At 48.1% G+C, this 12,790-nt stretch overlaps 1 protein-coding gene across 1 annotated transcript; it reads right to left on the bottom strand.

Annotated features, from left to right (window-relative positions):
• Nucleotides 1-1,420: 1,420 nt before the first annotated feature.
• On the bottom strand, nucleotides 1,421-10,641 carry LOC119464203 (forkhead box protein C1-A). Its single transcript, XM_049668592.1, has one exon. The coding sequence runs from the start codon at nucleotides 10,439-10,441 to the stop codon at nucleotides 9,188-9,190; it is 1,254 nt and encodes a 417-aa protein (XP_049524549.1). The 5' UTR covers nucleotides 10,442-10,641; the 3' UTR covers nucleotides 1,421-9,187.
• Between the last annotated feature and the right edge of the window lie 2,149 nt (nucleotides 10,642-12,790).

Below are 12,790 nucleotides of genomic sequence, written 5' to 3'. Positions count from 1 at the left end.
CCTTGGTGTTTCAATAATGTACAGGCAATTTATCAGAAAAAGAATAGCAGCGTGACAGCGTCTTTCCCACCGAAGAAGCCAACATGCACCTCTATCAGCATCCCTATCATAATCATCATCATCGCGTTGCTGACGCGGCGAATAAACACAGAAATAGAGTTTGAGCATTGAAGTCTAAATGTACTGCATTAAAAGCGCAAAATAAAATTATGAACTTCACTGCAATGCACCTGTAGTATATACATGACATAACTGTAACCCACTTGATTTTTTAACTCCAATGGTCTATATATATATAAACGTGTATCTGCTGCCTCCTCAAGCGTTTTGTGCGCCGAGTGAATACACATCTTTTCTGTACTATATTTACGGAAATTATACGCCGTATAAACGAAATCCAATTTGATTTTGCTTCAAAATATACTTTTAAAAAACTTCAAGAATTCTTTGGTGGAACACCCAAACGTATCAGCGGCGTTTAATCTTTTGAAAACAACGTGCGATGAAAACATAGAAACGGGCTGACATCTCACTTATTTTAGTTTGATCTGCGCGCTAAATAAGCGTAACATTTTTGAAGCCTACCTTTACAGCGTCAGATGCATGAAGCAGAGTCTACAGCGATTTTGGTTTTCTGAGTTCCTAAACAAGCGTAATACAGATTGTCACGTGATCAGCTTTACAAGTAACTATATATAGAGCCCTGTGGGTCGGAGCGCTACTGCTGTCACCGCTCGAACGCGCCGCCAATGTATATCGGCGTCCGCGTATGTCATAAAGCGAAAATGTTGAATTGTAATAGTGGCTTTCGACCACCCGAGTTTTTTTTTTTCTTACGTGCGCATAAATGTAAGTACACTAGCGCTTTTGCATTACACCCCCAACGGAATGCACCAGCCGCAGCCGGGAATCGAACCTAGATCCTCGTGCTCAGCAGGAGCGCGTCATAGCCCCGGAGCCACAACTGCATGTGTTACAACGAAGAGTCTGTTTGCAATACAATGAACAAGAGAAAGAAAGAGAGAGAGACATGTTTTAATGAAAGCTGAAAGTATCAGTCCTGATACATGCAAGGCATGCTACTTCAGATGGAGGTGACTGCACAGATACGAAAATCACAATGAAAAGCGCTCCCAATTTCATGAATACACGCGAAAAGACTGCTTAGGAAGGACAGTAGTCGAACAAGGAAATGTCGCCAACGTTTCGTGAAAGGAACTTGTTTTCGTCAGGGCAGTAACTGACGAAGCCAAGTGCCATTGACTAAACATTGGCTTCGGCGACATTTCTTTGTTACACACCACTGCCGATCACTTTACGTTTCTATTTTTCTGTGGACTTGCGTCTATAGAGGAAGGAGTCGAAACCATGAGGGTGGGCACCGGCATATAAGCTTTGCTCGCGCTTTTATATGGGAACGGACGTTGCAAGTGCATTTGCAGCCACATGTAGATACGTGCACCTACATAGCGGCATGGATCGCTTAGCCATTTCGTGTGTTTCCATTCCGAAAGCCATTGCCTGTCCTCCTCCTGCGCAGCCTCTATGCAGAAACCTTCGAGCTTTTCTTTATGCTTTTAAACATCAACCTAAACACAGAAACACTCGCATGAAATTTAATATCAAAACGATAACGCGAAAGAACACACGAGACGGAAGAGCCGCCTTTTCTTTAAAGGCAATTGAAGCGTCCCTGTTGCCACGCACCTAGCCGGCTTAAGTGTGGGCGATACATAAACTGCTCCGCACCTGACCTCCTGAAAAGAAAACAATGTCTAAGTTCCGGAAGCCTGTTTGTTTCCATAAGCGGCTTCTATTTGGTGCGAGTCGTCTGATTATTTGGTTTTTGTAGCGTCCTGTTCGGAGCGCCGGCATATATATGCATGCGTATACGGCGCCGCAGCAGCCCAGAAGATGAAAATGCTTCGAGTTTCTTTCGAAACGAGGCTGTTAGCCGGAACTGGCACATTTTGTCTGCCTTTTGATCTAAACTGAGGAGTCCTAGGGTTTAATTGCGGCATAGTAAGGCCTAGAAGCCGAATCTTTGTGTCGTGAATGTGACGCTGTATGTTTCTCAGGTCTGCAGAGATATTTTTCTGCGTAGACTTATCGCAGTAAGACGTACTTGCCATGGACGCCGTATTCTTTTAAAACAAGCCAAGTATACTGCCACCGTCCAGCTCCAGAAGTTGGTCAGCGCGATAACCTATAGCATCTTGGCGACTATTTCGTTTTGCTATGCATATAGCAGCGTGAAACATGACATGATTATTACTCTTTCTTTGTTCTAGTGTCTCGTTTTTCTTTTTCTTTTTTTTTCTGTGCAATGCATTGCATGCTTGCGGTGCGCCAGCCTACACTGTTACCGACGGTGGAAGTGCTGCTTGGGCGTTATCGTATTTTCCCTGTCAGCTTACAGCAATTCCACAGGCGATTAGCAAACCAAAAACGCAGTAGAGTATCTTACGTAAAACAGCGGCGATGCATGCCATTATGTAATTTGGTTAAGGCTGTAATACTTTAACATTGTTTACTGTACTCTTTCATACTGACCCTGAAGTTTCGACTTTATCTGTTTACATGACCATTAAAACTTTTTTTTTTTCTTTTTGCCCGACCAACTACAAAAAAGTAGTGTTCCATATCCCCACCTCATTACAGCCTAGCCAGTTAATAGTGTCAGGTACCCTTTCTATGAATACAAGCTTTCATTAATTCATCCATCCTAATTACATGGAAGTCGTTTACGTCCTTCAACGGCACCGACTGGTCCTTTCATTTACATGCACTATTATGCTGAGCCCTTCGGAAACGCAACTACGACGCTGGGCCTAGTTGCAGTTGGTGCACTTGTAGTACATCACCAAATTTTGTTGAGCAAGAAGCGACGCGACCATTCACTGCGAAATGCCGGGCAAAAATATCGTATATTGAGAAAGCATTTCGATATAGGTATGTGAACAATACAATGAAAATATTTCTCGCGGCACGCAAGCAGTATATTTTCAGTCAGCAAAACTTAACATGCGTCGTAAACGAGCATTCCAAGCATGACACGCGGAGTTTGCATCTGCTCTCGAAAGGAACTATGCAAAATGAGTCACCCGTGCGCTCCTCAGCTTCAAGTTCTTGAGGAATTTGGGACCCTTTCGCTCTTTCCTTCATGTAAGGTACTAATAACTGTGTGAGCCAACGAAGCCGCATTCTCAGAAAGCAAGCTCACTTTACACGTGTTCAAAATGCGGGTATTTACAAATGACATCAGCCTTTTAGTTCAAAAATGAAATATTTGGCTTCGTCGTTCTTTTGTCATTTACTGTGTACCGAACGAAGTATTGTTTGAGTGAAAGACCCTCTTTAGCCTAGCTCTTTTGCTCTTCTGGTCTGGCGTGCCAAAACACTGCATGCCTACGCGCGCAGCAACGCAATTCCCAGAGCCGTATTCTGCAAGGATATTTCTCTGCGATACATTGCTCTCGCGCGGCGAAACATTCTGCGTGCCTCAGTGCCCACCTTTGGCACTTGTTGAGGTAAGCGTGCACGTTCCCGCTGCAACGTCCCATTGAAAGCAACGCGCCTGGCACCTTCGACTGAAGACGACGATTTTTGATATCGACTTCCGGTGTTGCATCGAAATCAGTGTCATTTTTATCCCACGTGTTAAAGTTACAAGCAGCTTTCCTTGGCTTGCAGAAACGTGGTCGTTTGACTCTTTTGCAAAAAAGAAAAGAAAGCAAAACATGCAGGAGAGATTTCTGCTTTTAGACTCATCCATCTACACACTCGGTAACTATGCGGCATCTATATATACAACGCTTACAGAGAGTGTATCTGCTTGCAATTTTTTCCCCTACTTTTGCCGCTTTAGGAAATATGCGCCACCGGAAAGTAATGTCCCCGAAGCGGGTAGTTTCGAATTGAGGCCGGCTAGTTAATAATGCACGTCTCGTTCAAAATGCCAGGTTGCTTAGCGCATCAAGAGAAAATTGAAAAAAGTCATAAGCTAGGCGACAGCTTGCTCGCGAATCTCCAGAATAACCGCATTCCCGCGCCTCCCGTCGAGTTCTTGACAGGGACTGTTCGGCCGCGTTTCCAGCAGTTGAGCCGAGCAGTTTTCGCCACCCGACCGAGTATGAAACATGTTTTCACTCAGGTGTCCCCCGTGACAAAAACCACCCGGAAAGCGCGAACAGAGAGATGCGCAGTTGCGTCCCTGCTTACACAAGGCCCGCATCCGATCTGCGCGCAGCGCCCTGCAGGACGGCCGGTATTTCTGGACCAGAAAAGCCGACGTCTGGGCAGAGAACATCTTGTTTGGAGCTGCGCTCCAAGAACCTTACGTCCTGAGCGAAAAGAAAAGAAGGGGAGGCCGCTGGTTTTACGTTCGCGCAGGCTGTACGCACTCCCACGACACTCTCGCCCGCGCGCTGCGGGGAGGGAAAGAGATGTAAACAGGGCGAGCATATTTCCTCTTTACGCGCATGCTATGTGTCCAAAAATATATTCGTTCTGGCCAACGAGGCTGCTTGTAGCCGCATTCACATATAGCGTTGCGTGCATGAACTCGCGCTTTGTATCACATTGCTGTTCTCCGTTAGCACACTTCACCCGTGCCTGCAGTCGCGGAGAAGCCCCAGCGCTTCACTATGACGCAGGAAGTTACAAAGTGTTCACTTTCATCTGATTTCTGAGACGGTGGGAGAGCTGAAATGGTTATCATTGCTGTGGCAAGGCTATTCGTGCACGGCAGTCGTTGTCTATATAGCTCCAAACGTGCATTCCCTTCTACCTTCTAGACACAGTCAAATTTTAAATATGGTGAAGTCCTGACTGCTCAACAAGTAGGAAAGTAGGAACTATAGGAAATTTACCTTTGTGAAACAAATTTTGCGAAACTAAGCGGGTAGATGAGCGATTGCAAAAGTTAGACCCAATTCTTCCAATGGTTTGTAGTTTGATTGCCAGTAAATTATGTACACGAACGGTAATGTTTTACCACCTTTTAACTTCCAACTGCCGAAGCGAAGCTTTCTTTTGCTAACCCTCCCAGACTTTCCTGACCGCGGCCGCTGGGTTCTGTTGTCTAGCTTACCGAATTGCTCATACGTACAGCAAAACAAAAAAAATTATTTGCGTGCCCGATTGTGGGATCAAACCTCGGTCGCACAGCCCTGTAGCCCCGATGCTCCAACCAGTAAACCACAATCACGCGCATATACTCCTGTCGTGCCAACGCGAACTAGCTCTTTGAGATGATCACCACGTGGCTCCCATTGCGTAGCACGGGTGCACGAAAGCGTATGCGCATGTGCCAGTCTCTTTTACACCAAAGAGGCAGGAATTAAATGGGCAAATTTACAGCGTTTGATTACGCGCTTCACGAAAGTTTCGCTTCACATAGATTCCAAGATGTGCGCTGGATCTGCGTATATAAACATGCGAAGTATTAGTAGAGAAACTTGGGCGAGCTGTTGGAAGTGCATATTTGACAAGCAGCAGCGCTAACTAAAGCGAGGACCAAGAAGAGAGGTGTTGTGATCCTCTTTTCGTCGTCCTCGCTTAGTTAGCGCTGCTGCTTGTCAAATGCAAACTTGTGAAGCATTGAGTCACAGCTTGATACCAGGACTAACCAGAGTGCCGCAATATAAGACTTCTGTTTGGTTCAAGAGATGCCGTGCGCATTTTCGCGCCTAAAATTCTACTAGCCGGCCATCGATGCCAAAAGGCAATACCACAAAGCCGGAGAAAGGCAGCAAGACTTATTTGCAGTCCCTTACCGAATGGTATGCGCGTGACATTTTTCATGATTCTCATTGTTATATGTGCGACCCGTCCTTTCCTGTCTTTTTAGCGGTTTATAGCGTTTGTATCACGTAAATACCTTCTATCACGTAAATGCCTTCGCGATATGCAGGCGTTTATTCCTCATATGCTTTCTTTAAATCCCTTGCATGTTCCAGGATTTACAGTCATAATAGCTTGTGTTCGCCCCAAAACTCTCGTAAATGTTCCTTCTCGCCTCTGTGGCCAAAATGGTGAGAAAGAAATTTAACCGAGAAATGAAACAAACGAAGTAGACTTCTTACTTCGAAGTGTTTAAATCACACTTCGAATTTGCTCTTTTGTTTGTTTTCGCGTCTCCAGTGGTATAGCGAAATGTGGGTCGGAATAGTTATGGGAAGGTATTGTTGTTTAATAATACAAGAAGGCTGCATGGTGATTTTTCTGTACACGGCTAACGGGACCTCTTTGCTCGAAACGGCGTCAGCCGAATCATGTATTCTACATACAGAAACCGCTAGGAGAGCTTGGCTCAATGAATGTGATCATTATCCGGCCACTTTTGCCGCAAGTATGAGCAATTCCCGTTTTGAGGGTACCCCCATTTACTTCTCAGTCCGCCCTGTTTTAGTAGAACTCATTCTAACATGAACGCAAATTAACTCTGAACAAATCTGTGCTGTCCGCGCGAATACAGTCTATAATTCCTACGGTACCGCAAGCACATGCTTTCTGTATAACCATGTGGAGCGTATGAGTTCTGGCGTAACCGTTCATTACATGCGTGAATGTCATGTACCTCTTCTAGCTCAACCGACAGAATATTCTATTTAATGCTCGCGCATAATCGTACTGTTGGGCGGCAGTTCCACCTACGACCTACCCCTCCGGTGAGCTCCGCGAGTGCCTCAAAAAGTAAAGTGAAAGTGAAGCATGTTCTTAAGGATGTATTGAATTGTGCTGTTTATCGAATAAACATTTACCCCTCAGGAAAAGAAAGTTTGTCTATTGAAACTAGTTTCCTAGCTCAGAAAAGTGGTACCAAAACGGAAATGTTGCAGTCCAATGTATGGTGCTATCTTGCTCAAGGGTGGCTTTGCACTCGCGTTAATTTAATTCGTCCGCGCGAACATTAACACAACGCTTTGGCAAAACGTGACCGACCTCCGCAGTGCAGCGTCCCATCACGTTTCACCATCCCCAGTGCCGTGCTGCGAGCGGCGGTCAAGATGCTTATGCCGTCGAGAACGTGATATTCGGCTATTTAGGCAATATGAAGCAACCTCCTTAAAATATTCCATCTCAATTAACCCCATTCTCGTTTGGTAACGTGCTATTGTTATTGTTAATTCTACACAAGAAACGTGAAAAAAACTATATGAAGATTTGTCAGAAAAGTTTTCAGCTTCGTCACCTTAGCTGAAATGACCCCACAAAGCCACACATGCCATAATTCGAGCGGCTCATTTTTATACTTTCGATGTTTGACGAACAATCGAAGATCGACTGCGTGCGACACTCAAAACGATTCCACCCCTTCGACAACCATGCTCGACATTGTCATTCACTGCAGCAAATAAAGGTGACAGTAAGAAGATATTCCTGGTCGCCACTACCAGAAATGAGAACTTGGGAGGGTGCTCCACTGCTGGCTACTTTCCGTGTGACCACACGGGCTTGGTATAAAACAAACAAATGATGCTGTTTAGGATCAGTGTTTTATTTCTCTCGCCTATTGCAGCTCAGACATTTCTTTCTTTTTTTTTTCCTTTTGCGGCATCTTGTGTATCTCTTCCAAAACATTTCGTGTCAAAGTGGGTTTTAAACCTAAGCTGCACGTCGCAGTAGGTTCGGCGGAAGGCAAAAGTCTACGAGCGCGTCAGGCTGGCTTTGGCCGATTCTCTCAGGGCACTGTAATATGTTAGAGATAAAGTGAAACCTTCATTAAGCGCTTGTGATAGCTGCGCTTGTGACAGCAGCTGACTCTGGAACCCGTTAGCGTGGCTTTTGTTGCTTCCATGGCGCTCGAGAGCTCTCGATAGTGCGAACAACCATTGTGATCACCATTCATTGCTTTGGAACGCTAGAAGTTGCTCACAAGCTACTCCACACGGCCCAGTAACAACTGTAGTGACGCACACAGTGGCTTGCGTGCTTCTGCCGAAGGTAGTAGAGAGCGGCTCCATTCAGCATTACCCTCCCGGCTCAAATTAAGCTGCCATTCTTTTCTTCCTTCCTTACATTTTTTCTTTGCTTGTCTCATGGCGCAGTATTTCCATTTACCGAGCGTCATAAGACTTGAAGACAGGCCAGCATCTCGCGCTTCATCAGGTAGCCAACAACGAAAGACATATCTTCCAAAAATATGATATTATTAAAAAACGGGAGCACAGCGGAAGGATCGCGTGCAAACAGGGGAAGTGTTCGCTTCATCCCCACTACAAAAAACTTCGGTAAATGATTACCGCTGTGTAGCAGATTCCGTGCCGACTGACTTAAAGCATGAGGTAAAATGTCAAGACGAGGTGAGCGAAATAGATGAAAGATCTTGAACTATTATTACGTTTTAACGATGCCAAAATTGCTCTCTTGCCTCGACATATTAGTCGTGTAAATTGCAGTCTAAAGCCAAGCATTGGTGGCAAAACCCGTTCAAATTTATCTCAAAGGACACTGTGAGAAAGCTAACGGACAGGGATGATAGCAGACCGCCTCTGACGAATACGCACGCCGACTACATATTACATCGCTGGACTAATTGGAGTAAACGCGCAAAAACCCAAAGCAGTTCTCACAGCAGTCACATTATTATTTCCTTTTCCCTCTGCAAAATTCGTTTACAGTGGTCACAACTTTTTCTGAGTGTAGTGCGTGATGGTACTGACATTAAATGGCGATAATAACATCACACAAAGCACCCATTTGCGTTCCTTACAAGCTCATTTTTTTTTAGAAATTTAGGATTTTTTTCATGCATTTTTTAATGGTATGAGATTTATACAGCGCTTACTGCCTGCAGAAAAAAAATGATTATGCTTGACAAGCATCAATGGGCAGAGTTGGACCACAATGAAGCGAGAAGCATGCTGTCGCCTCTTCGCCTCAGTGGTGTCCACCTCTGCCCACAGAATATGAGCAGGACATGGATGCATATACATATCGAAACAACATGAGGACATTACCTAACACTTTTCATTCAGAGACTAGCAGCACGTGTCCATTATTGTGGCCGGGCAACGCGTCCTAAGACTGAAGCGCAGCACGGGCCCTTGAATTCGTGCCAGTTCACATCCACACAAAATGTTCACGTTCCAGAAGCCTCTTGGTCGAGACGGATCACGCACAGACCACGGGCACGGAGCAGTACGACCGAAGAACGTGTTCTAGAGAGGAGGTGCCACAGTACCTAGTATCGGGTGCAGTCGTAGCCTGCCGTGTAGGACCTCTGGTAAGCGTTGTTGAGCGGGAAGCCCACCTGGTAGGAACTCTGGCCGCTGGTGGTGCTGTTGCTTCCTGGCGCGGCACTCGCACCTGCGTACGCTTCCCTGAACCCGTTGGAGGCCGCGTACGCTTCGGAGGGGTCGAGCAACTGCTGCTGCATGGTGTACCAGGCCGGCCGGGAACCTGCGTAGTGCTGCTGTTGCCCGGCCGGCAGGGCGTCCGTGCCGCTGACTGCCGCGACCTCATCGCTGGTAGAGCCACCTCTGTCGGCGTACACTCCCGGCGAGCTGCACGTGTAGCTTAGGGTCGCCGGGCTCGGGCACGGTGTCATGGCAGCTTGAAAGAGGGGCCGCGAGTAGTGGCTCAGCTCGTCCGCCGCCTGGTCGCGCGTCATAAGGCTGTCCACACTGAATGCGGACAAGGACGGGTCAAGTGCCAGGGCCCCTTGCTGCTCGCCAAGCGGCTGCACCAGGGGTCGCGCCTCGTACTTGCACGAGGCAAGCAGGCAGGAGTCGGCCACGGGCTCCGTCTTGGGAGTGACCGCCTGGTGACTCTCGCCGGTGGTGCGGCCGCTGCTGGGGCCGTTATTCGCCTGGGGCTTGATTGCCGGTTTCTTGTCCACCAGTTCAGCCGTCTTCCGTTGTGCCTCGTCCTTGGCGGCGTCCTTGGTGCTGTCCTTCTTCTTAAAGCGCCGGCGTCGGCGTAGGTAGCTGCCGTTATCAAACATGTTGACGCTGTCCGGGTCAAGCATCCAGTAGCTGCCCTTCCCGGGCTTCTTGTCATCGCGAGGCACCTTGACGAAGCACTCGTTGAGCGACAAGTTGTGTCGTATGGAGTTCTGCCAGCCCTGCTTGTTCTCCCTGTAGAACGGGAACCGGTCCATGATGAATTGATAGATGCCGTTCAGCGTGATCTTCTTCTCGGGCGCATTCTGGATGGCCATGGCAATGAGCGCAATGTACGAGTAGGGCGGCTTGACCATGTCCTTGGGCGCCTGCTGCTGGATGGCCATGGCACCTGCCGCGTACGGTGCCGCCACGTACTGCGGCTGGCGACCCATGCGGCCCGGGTACGCTCCCAGCGGCTCTTGGCCGTGCGCCGCACCGTAAAGCTGCAGCGCGGGCGAGCTGGCCCCGGAGCCGCCCGCCGCCGGCGGCGACGAGTAGCCGCTGTAGCGGTAGTAGCCCTGGCCGTGGTGGTCACCGTACAGGCTGTGCATGCTGCGTGGCGCCGAATGCTGTCGCTGCCGGCGTAGGCTCTCAGGCGCCCGTCCGCGCCGTGCCGCCAGCACGCGCCATGTTTCGGGCGAGGGAGAGGGTGGGAGCCGCCCGTGGATTGACGCGCGGGGTCCGCGCTCGCAATCCCCCGGCGTGGGGGCGGCGGCAGGGCTGAGCTCGCGGCTACGCTGCGCTCGGTCGACTGCGCTGGCGGCGAACAAGCCGACAAAACCGCATGGACTTGGCCGGCCGATCGGGAAAAAAGCGGGGCTCGAGTCGCTCCCCCTCGCGTCGGATCCCGAGCTCGGGCTGCGAGGAGGAGGCTGCGTGCGAGAGTGAACGACGCGGGTGGGGGGGGGACAACGCGGCCACGGGGGAGGGACTGCGGGCCCGCCCCTTCCTGCGCTGACGTCGGCCCCGAAGGGCACCCTGGCCACTCCCTTGCTGCCGCCGTCGATAGGGGACACCCGAACCCGCGGCTGTCGGCACTTGATCGAGCCCAATTCTGCCGCCGCCGACCAGCTCTGCTCTGGGCTAATGGACGACGGCAACTTCAATGGAGCTTGCGCTTTTGTCCAGCACTCTAGTTTTCCTCTTCCTCCCAGCCAGCGTCAACGCTTTCTGCTGGCCGTTGCAGTGCAGCGCATGATATACGCGGCCATTATTCTTAATCCCCCTTTTACAACGGGTCTCGTTCGTTATAGTACTCTAGCCTGCCGTGACCTGAGGGCTGCGCAAGGTTTGGTCTTGCTGCGTAGGCGCCGAACTCACATAGGCTGACGTTTTCCGTGCGCGCACTGGTAATGACTCGCTTAATATGTACTTAAAGGAAATATCTGAGCCAAGCTTACTGATAAGTTGAGCTTTTCTCATTTATAAGATGTTCACACTTTCGGGGCTCATTGGTAGGCTAGTTGGTTTTGGATAATGGTGAAAACCTTACAGAGCGAAAAGACGAAAGACAAACACACACGTTGTGCTGAACTTTCAACTACATTTATTTAAATCGGACACACAATAATTAAAATATAAACAGTATGTAGACACGGAAACGGTTTTGGAATCGTGCTCGCACAGACACCGCACAATTACAACTGCGCATTATCACATTCAGCAGACACACCAAGAAATTGTAACTCTTCTTGTGTTACCGTCTAAGAAACCATGCTCACTCGTGCCTGTCATGTTAATAATTTCACATGCTTTCGTGATATTCTGGGACTTCAAAAGACATGCGTAAAATATCTCTCAAAGAGGGGAACGCACCGATAGTCATCACAGTTGACGCCTATAACTTGTAGCCGGAAATGGCCTTGGTGACGTTGTAATGATGCTGCCTGAGCCTTCCATTTAAGCAAAGGCCAGTTTTTATATATATATATATATATATATATATATATATATATATATATATATATACGCCTTGCTGCAGCGAAATAGTATCAAATACGCAACACTGGGAGTGCATTGAACAAAACGCTTGCGGTACTGGGTAAGAAGACACGTGGTAACTTTTTCCTTGTGTTCACACACTAGCAAAGTTTTTTCAAGCATTCAGGAGCGGGAAACACTTGAGCGTTTACAGAAACTATGCAGGAGATGATGTCCTTTTGGTAGCGCATTGAGTGGCGCTTGGTGCGTGCTTCACACTGAAACACTACCAGGCGGAAACTCTTGCATACCACTTTAATAGGGTCTTACTTGAAAACTAGAGGCAAGTGCGTACCTTTGCTGGTACGCAGCTTAGGCTCTCACGTGTTCAGGTTCCCTCATGTGCGCGACTGCTTATGGAAGCACAGTACTCCGACCTGCTTTTCACTACGGCACAACTATTTATTAACATAAATCTGCTACGCCAACCTAATTCGAGATCCAAAATCTGGAAGAACTTCGATTGGTATAAACTTGAAAAGCTCCTCAGTATCGTGCGCGAGGGGACTTCGCAAACATAAAATGGTATCCCCGTGTAGTATACTGCTCAGTTTTATAACGTGTGTAGCCCACGGCTATATGTGTTCGATTTCCGAGCCCCGAAAGTTCAATGCAGCAACCGGAGGCACCCTGTTGCTAAACTTGTCTTCCCGACTCCCGATGTGATCAAACAATTAAGCCTCTGTGTTCGAACGAAGTCTTCGTATAAACGATTGCAGAGAAACGCCGGGATGCCGCCATGACATGCTGTTCACTCAGGTGATTTTTTTTTTAATGCGGGAGCTTTTCCTTGCCTACCCTACCAAATTTGAATTTGGCTATGCTTTTGGCCACTGTTTATTGACGTAACGAATGTGGTAGGACCATTGTCAAAATAATTCATCTCATCTGTCAGCGAATAACAATTGTGCGGAAAGATG

The sequence above is a fragment of the Dermacentor silvarum genome, chromosome 1 (genome assembly GCF_013339745.2).
Source record: "Dermacentor silvarum isolate Dsil-2018 chromosome 1, BIME_Dsil_1.4, whole genome shotgun sequence".
NCBI lineage: Eukaryota > Metazoa > Arthropoda > Arachnida > Ixodida > Ixodidae > Dermacentor > Dermacentor silvarum.
This window is presented reverse-complemented; position numbering and strand designations above follow the sequence as displayed.